The following is a 17514-nucleotide window of genomic DNA, read 5'->3' on the forward strand; positions in this document are numbered from 1 at the left end:
CTACTATGCGCTCTGTTGCCTTTACTTCACCTCTGAGGTAATCTGCAGTTATTACCTTTTCCTGAGAGTCAGCTTTCATAGTAGCGTCACCCTTTCTCCCTCTACCCTGCTTTTGTAAGTTTCTATTGTTAATAGACTCAGCAGGTAGAGCATATTCACTAGCTAGTTCCTCTCCTTGCTTTGTAGCCATGCTAGAGACGTGGCTATGGGGATGGTCATGTCTGTTTGCTTGTTCACCATTTTGGTCCAGTCTAAAATATCTCAACATGAATGGATTGCCATGATATTTTGTACAGACATTCATGGTCCCCAGATTACTTTGGTGATCACGTAACTTTTGTGTGGCACTACCACCAATTCAAAGTTGTCGCTTATCCAGTGAAATATCTCAAAATCTACAAGATGACTGCCACAGTTATTGTATAGACATTCATGGTTGGCTTTTCTTATAACTCCACCGTGATGTTTGTGTCAGTATTGGACTGACCAGTGTGAAATTTGATACACAGATTCATGCTCTCTTCAGAATGAATTGTAATAACTTTGGTGATCCTCTGTCGTTTCATCCAGCACCATCATCAGATCTGTACTTCTGTCTGTTCAGTAAATTCATGGCCAAATACCTCCAGTAACATTCCCATCAGCTTTAGTGCTAATTAGCAAATGTTAGCATGCTAACAAACTAAGCTAACGTGGTAAAGATTCTCTGCTAAACATGCAACAACATGTTAGCATTGTCACAGAGGGAATGTTGGCATTGGCACAAAGCATTCAGCTCAAGTACAGCCTCAAGGAGCTGCTAGTATGGCTGTACACTCATTCCATGTCTGTCAGTGTGCACATTTAACAACAATAATAATAATAATGTGTCAATCAGGGAGCTTTAAAGGTGTTTTTTGGTCAGGGTAGCTGTTTTCTTCTGCTTTCACTCCTCATGCTAAGACAAGCTAACGACATTCTGACTCCAGATCTGTGCTGATCACACATTAGATTGATGTCACTCTTCTCATCTCCTTTGAAAGAAAGTGATTTCCCCAAATTTTGAGTTGTTCCTTTAGGGTGCAAAACATTTCTGAACCTGTTTTATAACTAGTGTTTTAGAAATACATTATCCAGTAATCTAGTGTTAAATATAATGTCATCTTTTTGGGAAGACTAAATAGATTGAAGTAATTTTGCCCTGATTATGATCCCATACATACAATTTATCCTGCTGTTCAGCGCAGTTTATGCACAGTACACTTTTTCTTCCATGTGTCTCATCTTCATAATGTACCTCCATTACTTTCTATAAGCTTATTGTGATATTTGCTATGAATTTACATGATCAGCTGTTTTCACCAGTATAAAAAGGTGAGAAATGTGAATGTACCATCCACTGTGTCCCTTAATATGTCTTTTTTCTGAACTATGCTGTGCTTTTGTCTTTGTGATAACGGGGCTAGTTGAGAGCAGCAAGTATGTGATCTGAAAGACTCAGACCTCTTGCCAAGGTCTCTTTTGGCACTGGACGATGGTTTCATCTGTTTGGCTGGGCGATTGGAGCTTTATGGGTTACGCTAACAGAATGTATGAGTTTTGTGGCTTTCTGCAGCTTTCAGCATCTCACTGACTCTTCATATTTAGCTAATGTTGATACAACGCCTCACTTACTAACACTGACTCAAGTGCATCAGTTAAAAGAAATCTCTTAAGAAAAAGACAAGTATATTTTCAATACTCCTGCGAAAACTGTGATATGCTAATATTTACAATACACATATAATTCCTGATGAATACCCTTCAGATCTATTTCTCTTATTTACTGCAGTTTGTTGTTACTCGATAGCTAACGTGCTATATATCTACAGTTTTTTTTTCTTTCTAAAGCACATCTCTTTAAAAAAACATTTGATTCAAATAGTGTATTATTATTGGTATAGTCCCATGCTGATATATTTGCAGGTATCTGCTGATAGTACATTGTCTGATCATTGATGTTTTTACAGACTTAAAAGTAAAATGGTTATACTATGACCTCTGTGGATACCTGACTGGCATTTTTCAGTTACTTAGTTGGAGGAATAAAGTAAAATTTAGTTTGATATTGTAAGAATATATTTTCATCATTGGCAAATGGCCAAGTAGGTGTAGTAAGTAAGTAAGTAAGTAAGTGGGATCTTATGTATGAGGCTATAAAAACCTATACAGAATTGTGTATTTATTTACTTACATGATTGCTTGATTTGATAGAGTAAGCACACAGCGCGGCTTGCCCCTTGCTTAATAAGTGCTTGGTCATTATGTGTTTTTAGTGGTCATAACATTTAATTAATGAACTAAAGTGACTTACTATGTGATCGTTTCAGAAACAGTTGATATTGTAAACATTAATATATAATTGACAGATTAGTGGCGATACCTTGCTGCATCTTTTTTAGAGGCTATGAGACCACATTTGAGTCGATAAGTGGCCTCTGTCTAACACCAGTGCTATTTTGTGCTTATTGCATTACTCAGAATGCTAATGCTTCCTGCCCTCCCCCTGTATCGTGGTCTACTCAAGTCAAATTTGTTTGTGATACCCAATAGCATGTACAATAACATTTCTCAAGAACCATAGAACAGGAAACAGTTGTATCACTTAATGGAACTACAAAAGTACAGCAGTGGGATTACAATCAAACAAGGACAAAAAGTACAATTAAAGAAGTCCCAGACATGATGTAGTGGCTTTATAATGGCTTTTCTTCTTCTTTAGCTTCTTCCTCAGTGTCTCTTTGCTACCTGCCTTTCCAAAAAACTGCACTGGTAGAACAGCACCTTTGAACTGTTTTGTGACATCATGCACCATCCATCAGATTTTCCATTCTGTGTTATTTCATGTCACACAGCGTAAAATGTTGAATTCTGCATTCATTTCATGACTGACTGATGTTTAAACACGCGTTATCTGTTTTGTTGGCTTTTTTCTGCGTCTTACTTTTACATGACTTTAAGAGTTTCGCTTAGAAAGACTGGCATTCAGTGAGCATCTGAAAAGATGTTTTTGAGTATTGTTCTGAAGACTTTAACCAGACCTTTTCTCTGTTCTGCTTGTCTACCCACTCTTGTCTTTCTCCACCATTGACTCATTCACTCTGGTTTTTGAGTACAAAATAAATCTAAATGCTCTCTTTTTGCTCTCCAGGTGCATCTAATAGTCCTGCCTCTTCTTGCCATCAAATGACTAATGCATCTGCTGCTTCTAATTCCTCCCCCTCTCATAGAGAGGGCCTTTACACCTGGTTGTGTGTGAATTACTATTTAATGCAGGTTTGTATGTGAAACCTGCACGAAGTAATAATTCACCATTACAAGGGCTGCAGGATAGTCGTAATTGACCAAACCCCAGCCTTGTTGCTTTTTGTAACTTTGTTTCTACTTAATCTAGTGTCAAAAATTAGAGTAATTTTATTATATTTGACTGTAAACCAATTTTTGGTGATGTAATTACATTGCATATACACTGTTTAAAGAGATTGTATGTAACTTCCTCTTAGCTAAGTTTGCAAACTTAGCATTAATAAGCTCGTTGGCTCAGAGAGCTTTATTTCCCCCTCAGTGACTTTTATTGAAAAAATTGGTGTATAATGGTGCACAATGCCCGGGTGGAGTAAACAGTACAGTAAAGAAAAAATCGCTCTTCAGATTAATTTCGCTGTATCACTCTCTGGTGTGACCGGGCTGTAAGGCTATAGTTACCGTACAAACCCTTAGTGCATTGCAATGAACAAAGGTTTCTTTTGTCTCATCATCTGCTTTTCATGAAAGCGGGGCACAGTGTTTTAATCTACATATTATCATCTTTTAACATCACGTTTATATAGAAACCTTCAAATCAGCTTTAATCAAATGTCGTACATGTTGTTCTCTTGACCTCCTCAGCTCTACGTGATGTCCAGAACAACCCATCGACTGCCTGTATTTCTGTGTCTTTGTTTTTTCAGATTCCTTGCAAGCCCAGCTGATCAATATGGGTGTGATTCCCACTCTGGTGAAGCTGCTAGGCATCCATTCCCACAACACAGCCTTGACAGAAATGTGTCTAATTGCCTTTGGGAATTTGGCTGAGCTTGGTGAGTATACCTAAATGCCTGTTTAGTCAAGCTAACAAAACCACCAACCATTCCAAAATGGTGAACAGTATCATCTCACCTATATATACACCATGAATTGGTATCATTTTTGACTTTTTGGTCTACCAAAGAGTTTTTGTACTCCTGTTAATATTCTGTACGTTCGTTCGTGCGTCTCATTCTCATCTCAGGAACATCTTCAGGGAATTTTTTCAAGTTTGGCACAAACATTCACTTTTGAGTCTTGAGACCCCACATTGAAACTGTGGTGATTGTATAGATCTCCGGTGAGACAGTGAGACACCTCAGAAGAGATAAAATAAGCAAAAAAGATTTCAAATAATGCTGAATTTAAATTGAATGATTTTTTCTGAATATTTATTTATTTGTTTATTTTCCAGAGTCCAGCAAAGAGCAGTTTGCCTCTACCAATATTGCTGAGGAGCTGGTGCGTCTTTTCCAGAAGCAGACAGAGCACGAGAAGAAGGAGATGATTTTTGAGGTTCTGGCTCCACTTGCAGAAAATGGTAATGTGATTTGTCTCTGAATCTTTTTTTTTTTCCCTTTGTAAGTTCTACAGAGGGCCGTATCCGCTGTATGGGAAGACAAAGACAAAATAGTGAGAGACTGCAGTGTCCTCTCCTGCCTTAAGATGAAAATCATGTCCACCTACTCTGTAGTAAATTATCCTCTGAGTGTGAGTCATGCTTTCCAGGCTAGCTGCTAACTGCACAGTCATGGCAGACAGCTCCTGCATTTACCCAGCTGCTCTTTTTCAAACATGTCAGCATGTGTGTGTTTGTGTGTTTCACCAGCAGACAGAGCGTCTTGCTGCCTTTTCTCACCATTCAAGGCACTCCTGGTGCTTCTACATTGTCAGTCTCCAGGACAACGTCCTACTTTAACTCTACTCTGGAGAAATCTTGCTCTCTCTCTCTCTCTACCTCTTCATCTGTTTCTTTTGTCACACTGCATGTTGTTCATGACTTTTCAAGAGAGACAAGAATTGATCACTCATTCTGTGAAAAAAAGAAAGGCATAGTGGTAAGATAAGAATAATACAGAAGTTTAATGATGTCAAAAAGTTGAGGTTGTTGTTTTTACTTTTTAGTGCTTAATTTTTGAGCAAGTGGGTTTAAAGGAAAATTGTAAAATGTTAGAAAAAAGTGCAGGCACACATGAATAATTTGGACAGTGGGAGTTTTTGTACTAAACACTCATATAGGACTGTAACATTGCTGTGAATTAATCAGCAGAATATTAATTTATTGAGTCGTTTAGTCTATAAGATATTAGAAAATAGTGAAAAATTCCCATTCCAAGTTTTCAGAGCCCACTTTGATATCTTGAGATGTCTCATTTTGTCCCTCAAACATTCCAAAACCCAAAGATATTCACTTTGCTGTCATAGAGGATTTAGAAAAACAGACAGTAATCATATCTGATAAGGTGTAACTAATGAATTTTTGCCAGTTTTTGTCTTAGAGAAAATGCCTAAAAGCAATTTATTATCAAAATTGTTGCTGATCATTTTTCACTATTTGAAATTAACTAATTGTATCAGCTCTTCACTTGTACTTGTAAGAAGCTACGAGGAATGTGTATTTCAAGTTGATTTTGGCTGCCCCTGTGGACAGAAGTGGTAGTGTTTCTTAAAATGAAGACTGCATCACTGCCTTGTGTCACAAATATCTTGATCTGACTAGCATGTACAATGAAAATTATTATTAATTATTATAGATTCATTATTTAATTACTTTGCAGGATGCTTAGCAATGAGGTAATGTATTTATTTGTGGCTATGTAAGATCAATGACTGTAATATGATGACGGTGAAACAAAGTAAACAGATTCAGTTGCTCAGTAATAGTCATTTTGTAACAGTCAATCTGTTTCCAGATTGAAATTTGCGGCGTGCCAGTTATTTTGCCAGCTGCTTTAACAGTCTTGGACAAGCAAAATTTGCATCGTGAGGTTTCCATACCAAGAAATCCCACAAAAGATTGAAATGGACTCAATAAAGGATTTGTAAAATAAAGCCATCTGTGTCTTGTCCAGATTAAAAGTGTGTAGTCTGTGCGTTTTGCAGGATTTCTCAGGTCATGGTTCAAAGTTGATCACTGTTCCCAGGTTCTTGTAGCACTCCAACCATCTCAACAAATGAGCCCTTCATTGTAGTTGACACTGTTGAGTGAGAGATTCCATTTTTATGTTTCATGTGCTGTGCAGTCCGGTTGGTATGCTGGGCTGTGACGAGTCCCATATGTGCTAAGCATATCATACGCACCACTGCATTGCAGCAGCAGTGTGTTTTCAGACTTAACTGCTCACTGTGGTCCTCTCCGAATGTCTCGTCCTCCTGCCAGATGTGATAAAGCTGCAGCTGGTCGAGGCGGGCTTGGTGGAGTGTCTCCTGGAGGTGGTGGCTCAGACCGTAGACGGAGAGAGGGAGGAGGACATCGCTCAGCTCAAGACTGCCTCCGACCTCATGGTTCTCCTGCTGCTTGGAGGTAAACACCTCAGAGCTCGTCCAATACAAGAGACCCATGTTAGCTCCTGTTAACTGGCTTTAGTATCACCAATTACTCCACAAACCTAATAGGGCTGATGTGTTCTGTATGCACAGGCTCCTTTATTCATATTACCTCCAAATCTGAACTTAAAAAGATCCTTGTATAACAGTAATTAAAAATTCATACTTTTCAACTGTCAGATTACTGTTGCAGCACAGATGCAGCAACCAAATGGTCATCAATGGAGGAGATTATCCCCTTACTGATGTAATTTATCAACAGAAAATATAACCCACACACACACACTAAGTGATCATAAACATAAATGCACACAGTCTTCTGTCCAGCATTGATGCTGAGTATTAATAATTCAACCTTTATGTAAATATTTTATTGCAGCAGAATAGACCTGAACATGATGTGTTATAAATATGCTGGACTCTCTGCAGCCAGTTTTACCGGATGTTCATGCTCTTCATTCTTGAATGTTAAAGCAGCAATATGCCACCGTTCACGCATCATATCAGCCATTAAGCAAAGATTCGTCAACATGTTCCACTAGCAGGGGAATCACAATTCTCCAAGTCCATGATTTGATATGACTTAAGATTTTAAGGTCACAATTCATTTGATTTTTGATTTATCACCACCAACTGTCACTCACAGGTCACATGAGAACATGGTAAACAGCTGCGCAAATCCTGTGACCTTGCGAGACAGCTGGATTGTAACATCGCTGTGCCCGCCCTGAATAGCAGAGACGCTTAAGCTGTTTTCTCATATAAACTCAAGACAGTGTCCACAGAATCCGGTCGGGACACTGTCCACAGTTGCCCTTTTACACATGTTGCACTGGAGGACGACTCATCCGTAATGATTTTTGCTTTGATATTAATACTACATGTATTTGGATGTATTTTCAATGTCAACAAAAGAGTGAAAAACAACATGTTAAATACAAAAGCGAAAAGAAGAGTCACTATATGGCAGAAGAGTACTTTACAACAACAGCCTGAGTTTCCTCAAGCTACACGCACAGCAGCATGTGTGTGTATAGCATAGCCTACAAACTAGTTTGTCTCTAGCTGCGTTTCCATTACAGTTGTTCGCAAAATAAAGGCGATATTTCTGAAATTTCGCCAAAGTTCGAATGCGACTTGCAGGTGTTTCCATTGAACAGTGTTTTGCGAACCAGCCGAAATTCTCGTAAGTTCTCGGACGTCCCGCGAGATGTGTGTGCGTGCTGTGCGTCGGTAAAACTTAACACAAAGCTATAATTTAAAAGCACATGTATGCTCCTGGCCTTGTAGGATTGCGCATACTCTAATGCACAAATGCTGAAGATGAAGTAAAGTAAAGATCTGTTGACTTGGAGCAGGGGTCGGCAACCTTTACCACTCAAAGAGCCATTTGGACCCGTTTCCCACAGTAAAGAAAACACTGGGAGCCACAAAACCCCTTTGACGTGTCAAATAAAATAACGCTGCATATAATGTTTTTTTTTTTGCCTTTATACTATATACAAACAGGCGATAATGTGCTGCATTTATGAAATAACTGAACGACTGCAGAGAAAACAAAATGACATTTCTGCGTGCAACAATAACATTTTGAAGTCCAACAAAAAGACGCTGGGTTGAAGGTACTTTCAAGTAAAATTCTCAATGTCTATTGGAGTCCTTCTTGCATTTATGAAAAAAACACCAAACTTAAATTCTCCACCGGCAGCAAGGTAAAAATACCGTCACTCTCTGCGTGCCGTCATTCTTTTACTGACGCGTGCAGTCAGCTGTCAACCTGAATAATAAAAGGACTATTTCACTGAACAATGAAAAAATATGAATATATGCTCAATAATAGGCAGTTAAAATATTAATCAAACGTGGTTAATGTGATTTCTGCTCCTGAACCTCAGCGCAGAGCGTCTGCACATCAGCGCTGTGCGCCGTCACCTGCATCGTATACGCAGGATCGTAAACTGTCATCTGTGAGCGCGAGCGATTTGTTTCAAAACGAACAAACTAAAATAAAATACTTTTTAGTTAAATGCTCATTAATTATTTTCGGGAGCCGCATCAGAGGGATGAAAGAGCCACATGCGAGTTGCCGACCCCTGACTTAGAGTGATCACTGATTTTAATGGTCTATTATTTATCACTTTGTTATTACGCGAGGCTCGCTCTGACAGCGTCAGCTCGCGCCGGCGGAGCAGCAGCAGAATACAGGACTGTGAATTCCTGAAGTGTCCTTTGAACATATTTTCTATCAGCAATTATGTGTAAATATTAAAGTTAATGGCGTGCACGCGTGTCTCTCACATAGCTGAGGTGCACACACTCATCACAAGTTCATCTCACGATTAATGAAAACGGAATGATTAGATTTTGCAAAGTGCGCACAGGACGAGATCACAGCTGTCGGATTGTCTTTAACAGATCAGCCAGCATGACAGCTGGAACAGCTGTAGTGTTTTTGTCTGCTACTTATTGAGATCCAGAAAACATACAAAATACAATACAAAATTGACAAGACATATCTGACTGCATGCGGCCGGCCCGAAACAGGGAGTCCGCTGACCTCGGAGACGTGTAAATGCGAAAAAAGTGTTTCCATTACACCATCCATTTTGCGATACACCTAAATATCGACACGTCTGAAAAAACACCTCAAGAGAGCGTAACAATATTTTTGCGATATTTTAGAGGATTTTCAAAATTTAGGTGTTTCCATTACCATTTTTTAATTGCGATATTTAGGATTGGCGCATTTCTAGGGGCAATGGAAACGCAGCTGTTGACATAACATCCAGGGGAGCAAAATGCTGCCACACCAGTGACTTCAGGGAAGCAGGACGATTTCACAGTTCTGTTTCTCCGTCTTGTCCAACTCCAGCAGTGGCCACGATTTTAGGTTGAAACCTGCAGCTGCAGGCTGTCGGTGAGCTAAGCTGTGTCGTCAAGAACAAGACTGAGTCAAGACTAAATGCTGGACGCCAACCAATCATAGTTTGCCATCTTTCGTGACTTGTGTGACAAACGTAGACCAACTTCATTGACTTCAAATTACATATTGAATAGCGTTGTTCAGTTACCTGTCTGTCTTCTGTTGTGTAGATGAGTCCATGCAGAAGCTGTTTGAGGGGGGGAAGGGCAGTGTCTTCCAGAGGGTCCTGTCCTGGATTCCATCTCATAACCATCAGCTGCAGCTTGCTGGAGCTCTGGCCATCGCTAATTTTGCGCGCAACGGTAAGCTGGAACACATTGTTATCTAATTTTATCTCTTTCAGCCGACAAGATCAAGGTATCTACTCCCCTTATATTTATTTCTGTGTGTAGATGGGAATTGCATCCATATGGTGGACACTGGCATTGTGCAGAAGCTTCTGGAGCTGTTGGACCGGCATGTTGAAGAAGGGAACGTTACTGTTCAACATGCAGCACTGAGTGCCCTGCGGAACCTAGCCATACCTGGTGAGCTGCTACATCACTCAGACTTAGAGGAGTTTGCACACACATCAGGATCTCTGTCATTTAGAGGTCTTGAAAGTTCCACTTGGTCCTAGTAACTAAGGCCTGACCCAGGATCCAAGTCTGGCTGAGTACACATTATCCTCCATCCAGCTGAGTGGGTTAGATTTACCCTAAACAAGTGTAATACTGCAATTGTTGTCCCATCTACTGTATATTATATTGTACCTTATAATCTGGCAGTGTATATTTTGGGCACATTTTTCATTTCATATATTCAATACTATTATATATATATTATATATTTAAAATACATTTTTGACAACATCAAGAAAAAAACCTTATAGTCATATGAAAACAACAACACATCCCATCATCTACAGTTTAGTCTTTGTTGAGCTCGATTAGACTTTTTATTTTGTGATTTGATCCACCAGCACAGCAGGTTTTGTGGAAATGAATGTTTCTGTGGTTCTCAACAAATCATTGGCCCCAGCCCCTGTGGGCAGAAGGAGGTTGTTAAGTTTGCTTTGTAGAATCACTGTTACCAACATTATCAGTATAACCATGGATTTACCTCTTGAATTACTTTATTTTCATTGAAAAATGTGCAAAAATTAGAATGTATCTTTATATGTATGAATGCAGTGATGTATCTAACTGACGGCAGCATCTGCAAACTGTGAATAATGGTTTTGTAATCAATGAAAATCTCTTTTCTTGCTTTTTCCTGTTGTGTTGTCAGTGTTTTAATCTGCCTTGTTTCCTCTCTCCAGTGGTAAACAAATCCAAGATGCTGTCAGCTGGAGTAGCAGATGTGGTGTTGAAGTTTTTGCAATCAGAGATGCCTCCAGTCCAGTTTAAACTCCTGGGAACACTGCGTATGCTCATCGATACACAAGGTAGAGATTTTATTAGTCCTTTTGTCTCTGCACCAAACCCATGAACATCATCATGGTAAACCTATCAACCCTGACAACACATTACAGGCTGTGAAGCACATCTAAATTCTAAAGCAGGACTTGTCAAAGGACCAGGAATGTCGATCCTGACCCAGCCAACAGGTGGCCAGGGGCCACATCCGCATACATTAATGAATTAAAGAAATGTGCACATCCAACGTTACTCACCAGTGGAAGAGGTCCAGTCTCTCCTGAGAGTGATCGTAGATTAGCTTGCCAACCTTTGGCAGCAAACCAAAATGTGCTTAATTTATAGTGCACCTGGTTTCTACAGAATCACATTATTCTCCAACTCCATCCTCTCGACTCCGATGGGTCCACTATCAAAGCGCTCTGCTCCCAGGCTGATCAGTGCCTGGAGCTGACAGCAGCGGCCGGACTGCAGGCGGTAACTCTGGAGATGTTGGAGAATCACTAAGCTTGTCTATTAGATGCAAGAGGCGTCACTTGGGTTTACTGTCGTTGAGTCTCAAACTGACTGTTTTTGTTTGCTTCCTGGGATCCTGACCAGGAGGTTTTGATGAGATCAGGACTCAGTCATTGGTACTGTGGGTTTTGTATTGAGCACTGACTGCCGTTTAGGAGTCTGTTCACACTGATACAGCCTCATATAAATAACATTAACTGTGTCAGAAAGTGAAAATATTAAACAATAATAGGCTAAATGAATAAAAGATTTTATTTGAATATCTGGCCCCCACAGTGTCTGCTTAGAAAAAAACTGGCTCTTGGACAAATGTGATTGAGGACATATTCATACATTATGAAGCGTAACATTTTCTATTTTGAAATACATTTTCTAATGATCAATAAATTATTAGTGACCGTATTTGAATATACAGTGTAGCTGGAGATCATTCACAGTGATCCTGTCCCCAGACGAATGTGGTTTTAATGTGGCTCATTTCCCTGTCATTGACATTGTTGTCATGGCAACTGCTGGAGAGTGTTGTCGCTGCAGAGTTCACACATTAACGCTACACCAGAGGATTTGCTATCAGCTCCTAAATCACAGAAACAGAACGTGTTTCATTTTGTGTAGGACACAGTTTCTACAGCGAGTTTAAGTGTAGCTGTAAGAATACGTCTGAGTCTGAGCCTCGTCTGCCTCGGTTTGGTGCTGAATGAATTAACATCACATCTCATTAAATGTTGTTTTGTTATTTCCAATCATTCTGGACCCCTGACCTTGACTAAAATCCACTATGGACCTTTGAGTAATAAGTTTGAGGACCCCTATTTTAAAGTATACCCTCTGAAAAATCGGACAGTACCCTGTGCTCATGTTACGCACAACATTTCATGAAGTTTCAAGCCCCAGTCAAAGTGTTCCAAACAAAGTTGGCAGCAATCATGAGTCTTTTCCCCTCAGCTCTGTTTGATAATCGCAAGCTTCTCAGCAGCCCAGACTATAAGAGCCTCAGTCCTGGGTCATAAAGACACACAAATATGGTAACTGCTTGTGGTGATTTGAGGATTGTGTGTAGCCTTGTGTAATTGTAAGCAGGATGTGGACAGTGGTAAGGGTGGTGGTTTTCAAATCCCATTGTTGACACGTATGTGCTTCTTAATTGAAACTGTCATCTGAGCTTTTTGAAAAAATTAGACTGAACCAAATGAAATGCAGTTGGGTTTATTTTGATACAAATGATGAAACTGGTCATAGATGACAGTGAAGACCAGAATAAATGACATTTTGAGTGCTGTGTGTGTTGGTTCAGCTGAAGCCGCAGACCAGCTGGGAACCAATGGGAAGCTGGTGGAGAGGCTCGTGGAGTGGTGTGAAGCCAAAGATCACGCAGGAGTGATGGGGGAGTCCAACAGGCTTCTGTCGGCCCTCATTCGGCACAGCAAGTCCAAGGTGAGGCACCACCCTTCATATACAGTTCTTATAACAGGTCATTAAAATAATAATTTAATGGGGTTCCTCTTTGTAACAGTTATTCGTTAACATTATCTGAAAGTACATCTCAGGATTGGTTAGTTAAAGTGATTTTTTTTCTTTTTCTTTTTTTTGATTGCAGGAAGTCGTCAGAACGGTCATCCAGGGAGGAGGCGTCAAGCACTTAGTTACCATGGCAACCAGTGAGCACATGATTATGCAGAATGAAGCGCTGGTTGCGTTGGGTCTCATAGCAGGGTTGGATCTGGGTGAGAGCAGAATTCCCATTCATTCCTTGTTTATTTGTAATTACAGTTTTACACTTTGGCACCTCTGAAGGTTGGACGGTGTAAATTTTGTTATTTGAGACAGTTAAAATCTGAATCCACAGCATTTTTGAAGTATTCGTGATAATTAGCATTGCAAAACAAAATGGAGACCTCAAGCACTGATGATGCTCTGGCTGTCACCTGTCACCAAACATGCCGCCACGTTCGTCACGGTAACACACTGAGAGTCTTTTTCTGGATTTCAGTGGCAGCTGAGAAGGACTTTGTCGGAGCCAGCCTGGTGTCAGTGCTCCACAAGCTTCTGTCAGACGAGAGGAGTGCACCTGAGATCAAGTACAACTCTATGATCCTCATCTGTGCAGTCATGGGCTCAGGTGAGACTTATTACTATTGCTTTAACCTGTTTAAAAAAGCATCTTTTAAACAAAGAAACTCAGAGCAGCAGGTTTGACATCACTCTGTGGTTGTTATTACTTATTTCTCATCTCATAGAAATGAGAAAGATTGAAAACCATATAACGATTAATGATGACTAACACAGTAAATATCATTTTCAGCATCGTCATCAGTCACATAGCCTTATTCTATCTTAAAACAAGGAGCACATATTGTGATATATCAAATTCAGCACATTCATAACAGTAAAATGAATGAACTGTCAGTCCTTGCTGCTCGGGTTTGCCACGTCCGTTGTTAGAACATCCATAAGCAGCACAAAATCTGTCAACATGCAGAACACCTCTGCAGGATAGCAGCTGCAGTCTCACAAGCCTGAATACAGCATCTCCTGCATATATCTGTGATTGGCAACTATGAGGTGGTTGCTAATGAAAACTCAATCATGTTGGAAACCAAAGTGTAAACATTCATTTCTGTACCTTGGACACCATCGTTGGAGACCATGTGCGCCGGCTTCACTGTGTAGACTGGAGTGCAGAGCTAGCTGGCCAGTGCTAGTATGCTAACACCAAATGGCCAATCACTGTATACTTCAAAATTCGTGCCTGACTTCTCTGGAGATTCAGTACCGCGCTCCAATCTATTGCGTTCGGCAGCATCATGGCTTGCCGACTTGAATAGCTCTTCTTTTTAGACATGGTGCGATAGTGTAACTTTTGCAGTGTGTGGAATGGAGGAATGATGGGACACACAAACCAACCAGCCTCTGTTTGAGAATTCATGACGCTCTCCCCCTCTCCTCTCTTTTTAGAGCCTCTCCACAAAGAAGTCCAGAGCCTGGCGTTCATCGACGTTGTGTCCAAGCTAAGGGCTCATGAAAACAAAACGGTATCGCACCAGGCGTCGCTCACAGAGCAGCGACTAACTGCCCAGAGCTAAATGACTGTGTCCAACCCCACCCACACTCATCCACCCAAATGCCTGCCTGACCCACCCAATCACCCAATGACACCTCATGACTGCTCTCCCGTGCCCCATCGTCATGTGCCAAGGTACCATGTCGCGTTAACTGCCAGCCAGACATACATCATGTCTCTACCCCTGACCCTCTGCCCCGCCAACCTCCACTAGGGTTAGACTGATGTCGATTTGGAACGCCAAGACTTTGTGCTAACGTACAAATCATAAAATCTGAGCACTTTCTGATTGAATCTTTATTTTGAATGATACAAATTTACTTGTTCGGGTGGAAAAGCCTCTGGAACTGTTTTTAGACTACTGCGGGACACCAAAACTCTCCTCTGAAAGCCATAATAATGAGATTTATTTAGGTGGGTTAGCTGGTCCTTAAGGCAGGGCGAGGCAGGTTTCATTTCAGGCTTTACAATGGAGCTATTTGTCAAGAAGTGGACACACCATTGACTTATTGGTCTATCTATTCTCTCTTCTGTTTGTTTCTTTCTTTTTTTGTTCTGTTTTTTAGATAAGCTCATACATCAGTCTAACCCTGGTCGCAACCTCTACTTGTGCATGTATCTTCTGCTACAAGTAGCTCCACGGGAGCTGAGGCGCCATAGACAGCCTAACGCAATAGATAAGAGATTACACTCTTTTACGACCATAGCTGTGATACCATCCACCGGTAACCCACCAGTGAAAAATGTGCACAAAAGAACAAAAAAATTCCTTCCCGTTGTGATTTTTCTTTCATTTTTAAGAAAATCAGCCATTCATGATGTGCCCAGTCGTGTCCCATGTAGCTCGAGTATAAATTGACTAGAAACTGTGCATGTTTTAGTCCTGTTGAAGGTGTGACAGTGTTCATTTTACCCCTCTACCGCTCGCATACTCCAGCGTACAGCCTGCTCTCCTCCACTGACACCTCTAGTCTTGTACACTCCTTTTTTTGCACTTGTTCTTTAGACTCGGATCTATAGATTTTATCAGATTTTTAACACATTCCCCTGCTCCACAAGCTGTACAGTCAAAGTTAGAGGCTCCGCAAGTCTTCACCCCATCGCTGAGAGAGAACCACGTAAGAACCAGGTGAAACAAACGTAGTGGAGAGCAGAGCCGTAGTCAAGTCTACAATGTGAGTCCAGTTCAGCGCGAAAACTGAGTGCAGTTGAAGACCGAAACAGGGAATTGATGGTGTGTCTATTCAAATGGAAGTCTAACTTTAACCATCAGCTGAGGTGTACAGCCTCTGCAGGAGCTTTGGTAGCGCTGATCCAGGACCGAATCACAGGCTCACGTTACCATTTCCCAAAGGTGCACCTTTCTGACGCTGAGCGGCTCCTTAAAATGATTACGAGAAGACTGTTGTAAATACAAGCTCACCAAACGGTATGCATCTTCCTGGTGACTCATGAGGTGGGGAAAAAAAACGATGTCATGTGGGAGCAAAGCCACAACAAAATGTGATTTAGTCTGACCAAGAAAGGTCTCTTCCATTAAAGTCAATACAAACCATGTAAAATTGACATGCTGCAGGATGTCTCTTGCAAAATCTTTGATGTCACATGGTGGGTATAGAGACCTGTCTTCGTCTAAATCATGTTTCCTCATCATGTTTTGTTACTTTGCGCCCACCTGGCAGTTTTTCTCCCATCTTATAGGTCGCTAAGATTGCCTATTTAACATCAATCCAATCAATGCATCGCAGTTTGCCTAATAATTGTTTGACACTGATCTGCATACCCAGATTTCTACGGATAAAATTCTTCTTTGCACTGTTGAGAAGACTATTGACAAAAGTAAATTTTTAAAATATTTTTGGATGGACAGGAGATGGTAAACTATGAAGAGCAGTCAAGAACAAGATAATGTCAAATTAGGCACGAGACTAAGAATTGAGAAAAGCAGACTGAAGTACTGCAGCCGCGGATCACGCTTCACTCTGTGATCCTGCTATAACACACAACAGTGCCCTACGAGGAAATCGCAAAATTGGGGCACTGTTGTGCTCAGTGAGGGAACCAGGGGGTGTCATTTTACAGTACGAAATAAAGCAGCCACCATTCCTACGTGTGTGTACAGTTTGTATGTGTGTGTTGTGAATATGCTGCTCGGGGAAGCGAAGTCGGGGGATCTTGTGAGAACGGGTAACTGAATGCAGACGGAGCAGTCGCTGTGATCGTGCTGTTTGAGCCACCGCCACCACCACAGCAGCAGCAGCACCACGCCCTGCAGAGGACCGGTCTGTCTGTACAGGGGGTTCTTCTAGTCAAAGGGATTTCTGCTAACATGCACATCTCAGCATGTCTGACACTGTACTGACACTGTAAACATGCCACAGTGTTTCCTGGTCTGGGCCCACGCTTTTTTTTTAAAGGTATGAATGGTTATTTATCAGACTTGTGCTCTTCTAAAGACACATGCCAGTGGAGATGTATCCATAGTAACTGCGTAAAATACTATAAACTTAAATGTTCGTTGTAAATGTCATGAGTTGTACATTTGGAGGATTGTAACTCAGCAGATAATTAAAAGATGATAGCTGGTGATGGCTGATGTCTTTTTTTCCTGCTGTATTAAGGAAATGTTGTCGAAGTAAACCCAAATTCCAAATACCCGTCTTAACCTGGGCTTATTGATCACAACCCACAAAGCCTATCACTAAACTACATTGTTGAATTGACGTGGTTTCATTTAGGAACGGTTGCTCCTTTGCTTATAAGCTCATCACCTGATAAAGAAGGTGAATACTGATTTTTTTTTACACTGTGAAGGTGTGTTCAGACAGAAAGCAAAGCTAATTTTTGGCTTTCAAAGAAACGACCGGCTCAATCAAGTATTCATGTTTATGTGTATTTGAAGAAACGTCCCCGTTTCCAAGTGTTTCCTGGAGTCCACTTGTCTGGAATAAACAGAAAATGAGACTACTTTGCATCAGCAGCGACAG

General features: G+C 40.8%; 1 protein-coding gene across 2 annotated transcripts in view; it reads left to right on the forward strand.

Moving 5' to 3' along the window:
• rap1gds1 (RAP1, GTP-GDP dissociation stimulator 1) overlaps window positions 1-17109 on the forward strand; it is a 32121-nt gene extending 15012 nt beyond the window's left edge. For both annotated transcript variants that reach the window (XM_041964692.1, XM_041964693.1), the window contains 10 exons: window positions 3969-4097; window positions 4499-4624; window positions 6464-6607; window positions 9724-9855; window positions 9946-10080; window positions 10854-10979; window positions 12761-12900; window positions 13064-13190; window positions 13457-13585; window positions 14422-17109. In XM_041964692.1, the coding sequence (XP_041820626.1) occupies window positions 3969-4097; window positions 4499-4624; window positions 6464-6607; window positions 9724-9855; window positions 9946-10080; window positions 10854-10979; window positions 12761-12900; window positions 13064-13190; window positions 13457-13585; window positions 14422-14549 (1316 nt within the window). In that variant the 3' untranslated portion in view covers window positions 14550-17109. The remainder of the gene's footprint in view (window positions 1-3968; window positions 4098-4498; window positions 4625-6463; window positions 6608-9723; window positions 9856-9945; window positions 10081-10853; window positions 10980-12760; window positions 12901-13063; window positions 13191-13456; window positions 13586-14421) is intronic.
• The last annotated feature ends 405 nt before the right edge of the window (window positions 17110-17514 follow it).

The sequence above is a fragment of the Chelmon rostratus genome, chromosome 23 (assembly GCF_017976325.1).
Source record: "Chelmon rostratus isolate fCheRos1 chromosome 23, fCheRos1.pri, whole genome shotgun sequence".
Taxonomy (NCBI): domain Eukaryota; kingdom Metazoa; phylum Chordata; class Actinopteri; order Chaetodontiformes; family Chaetodontidae; genus Chelmon; species Chelmon rostratus.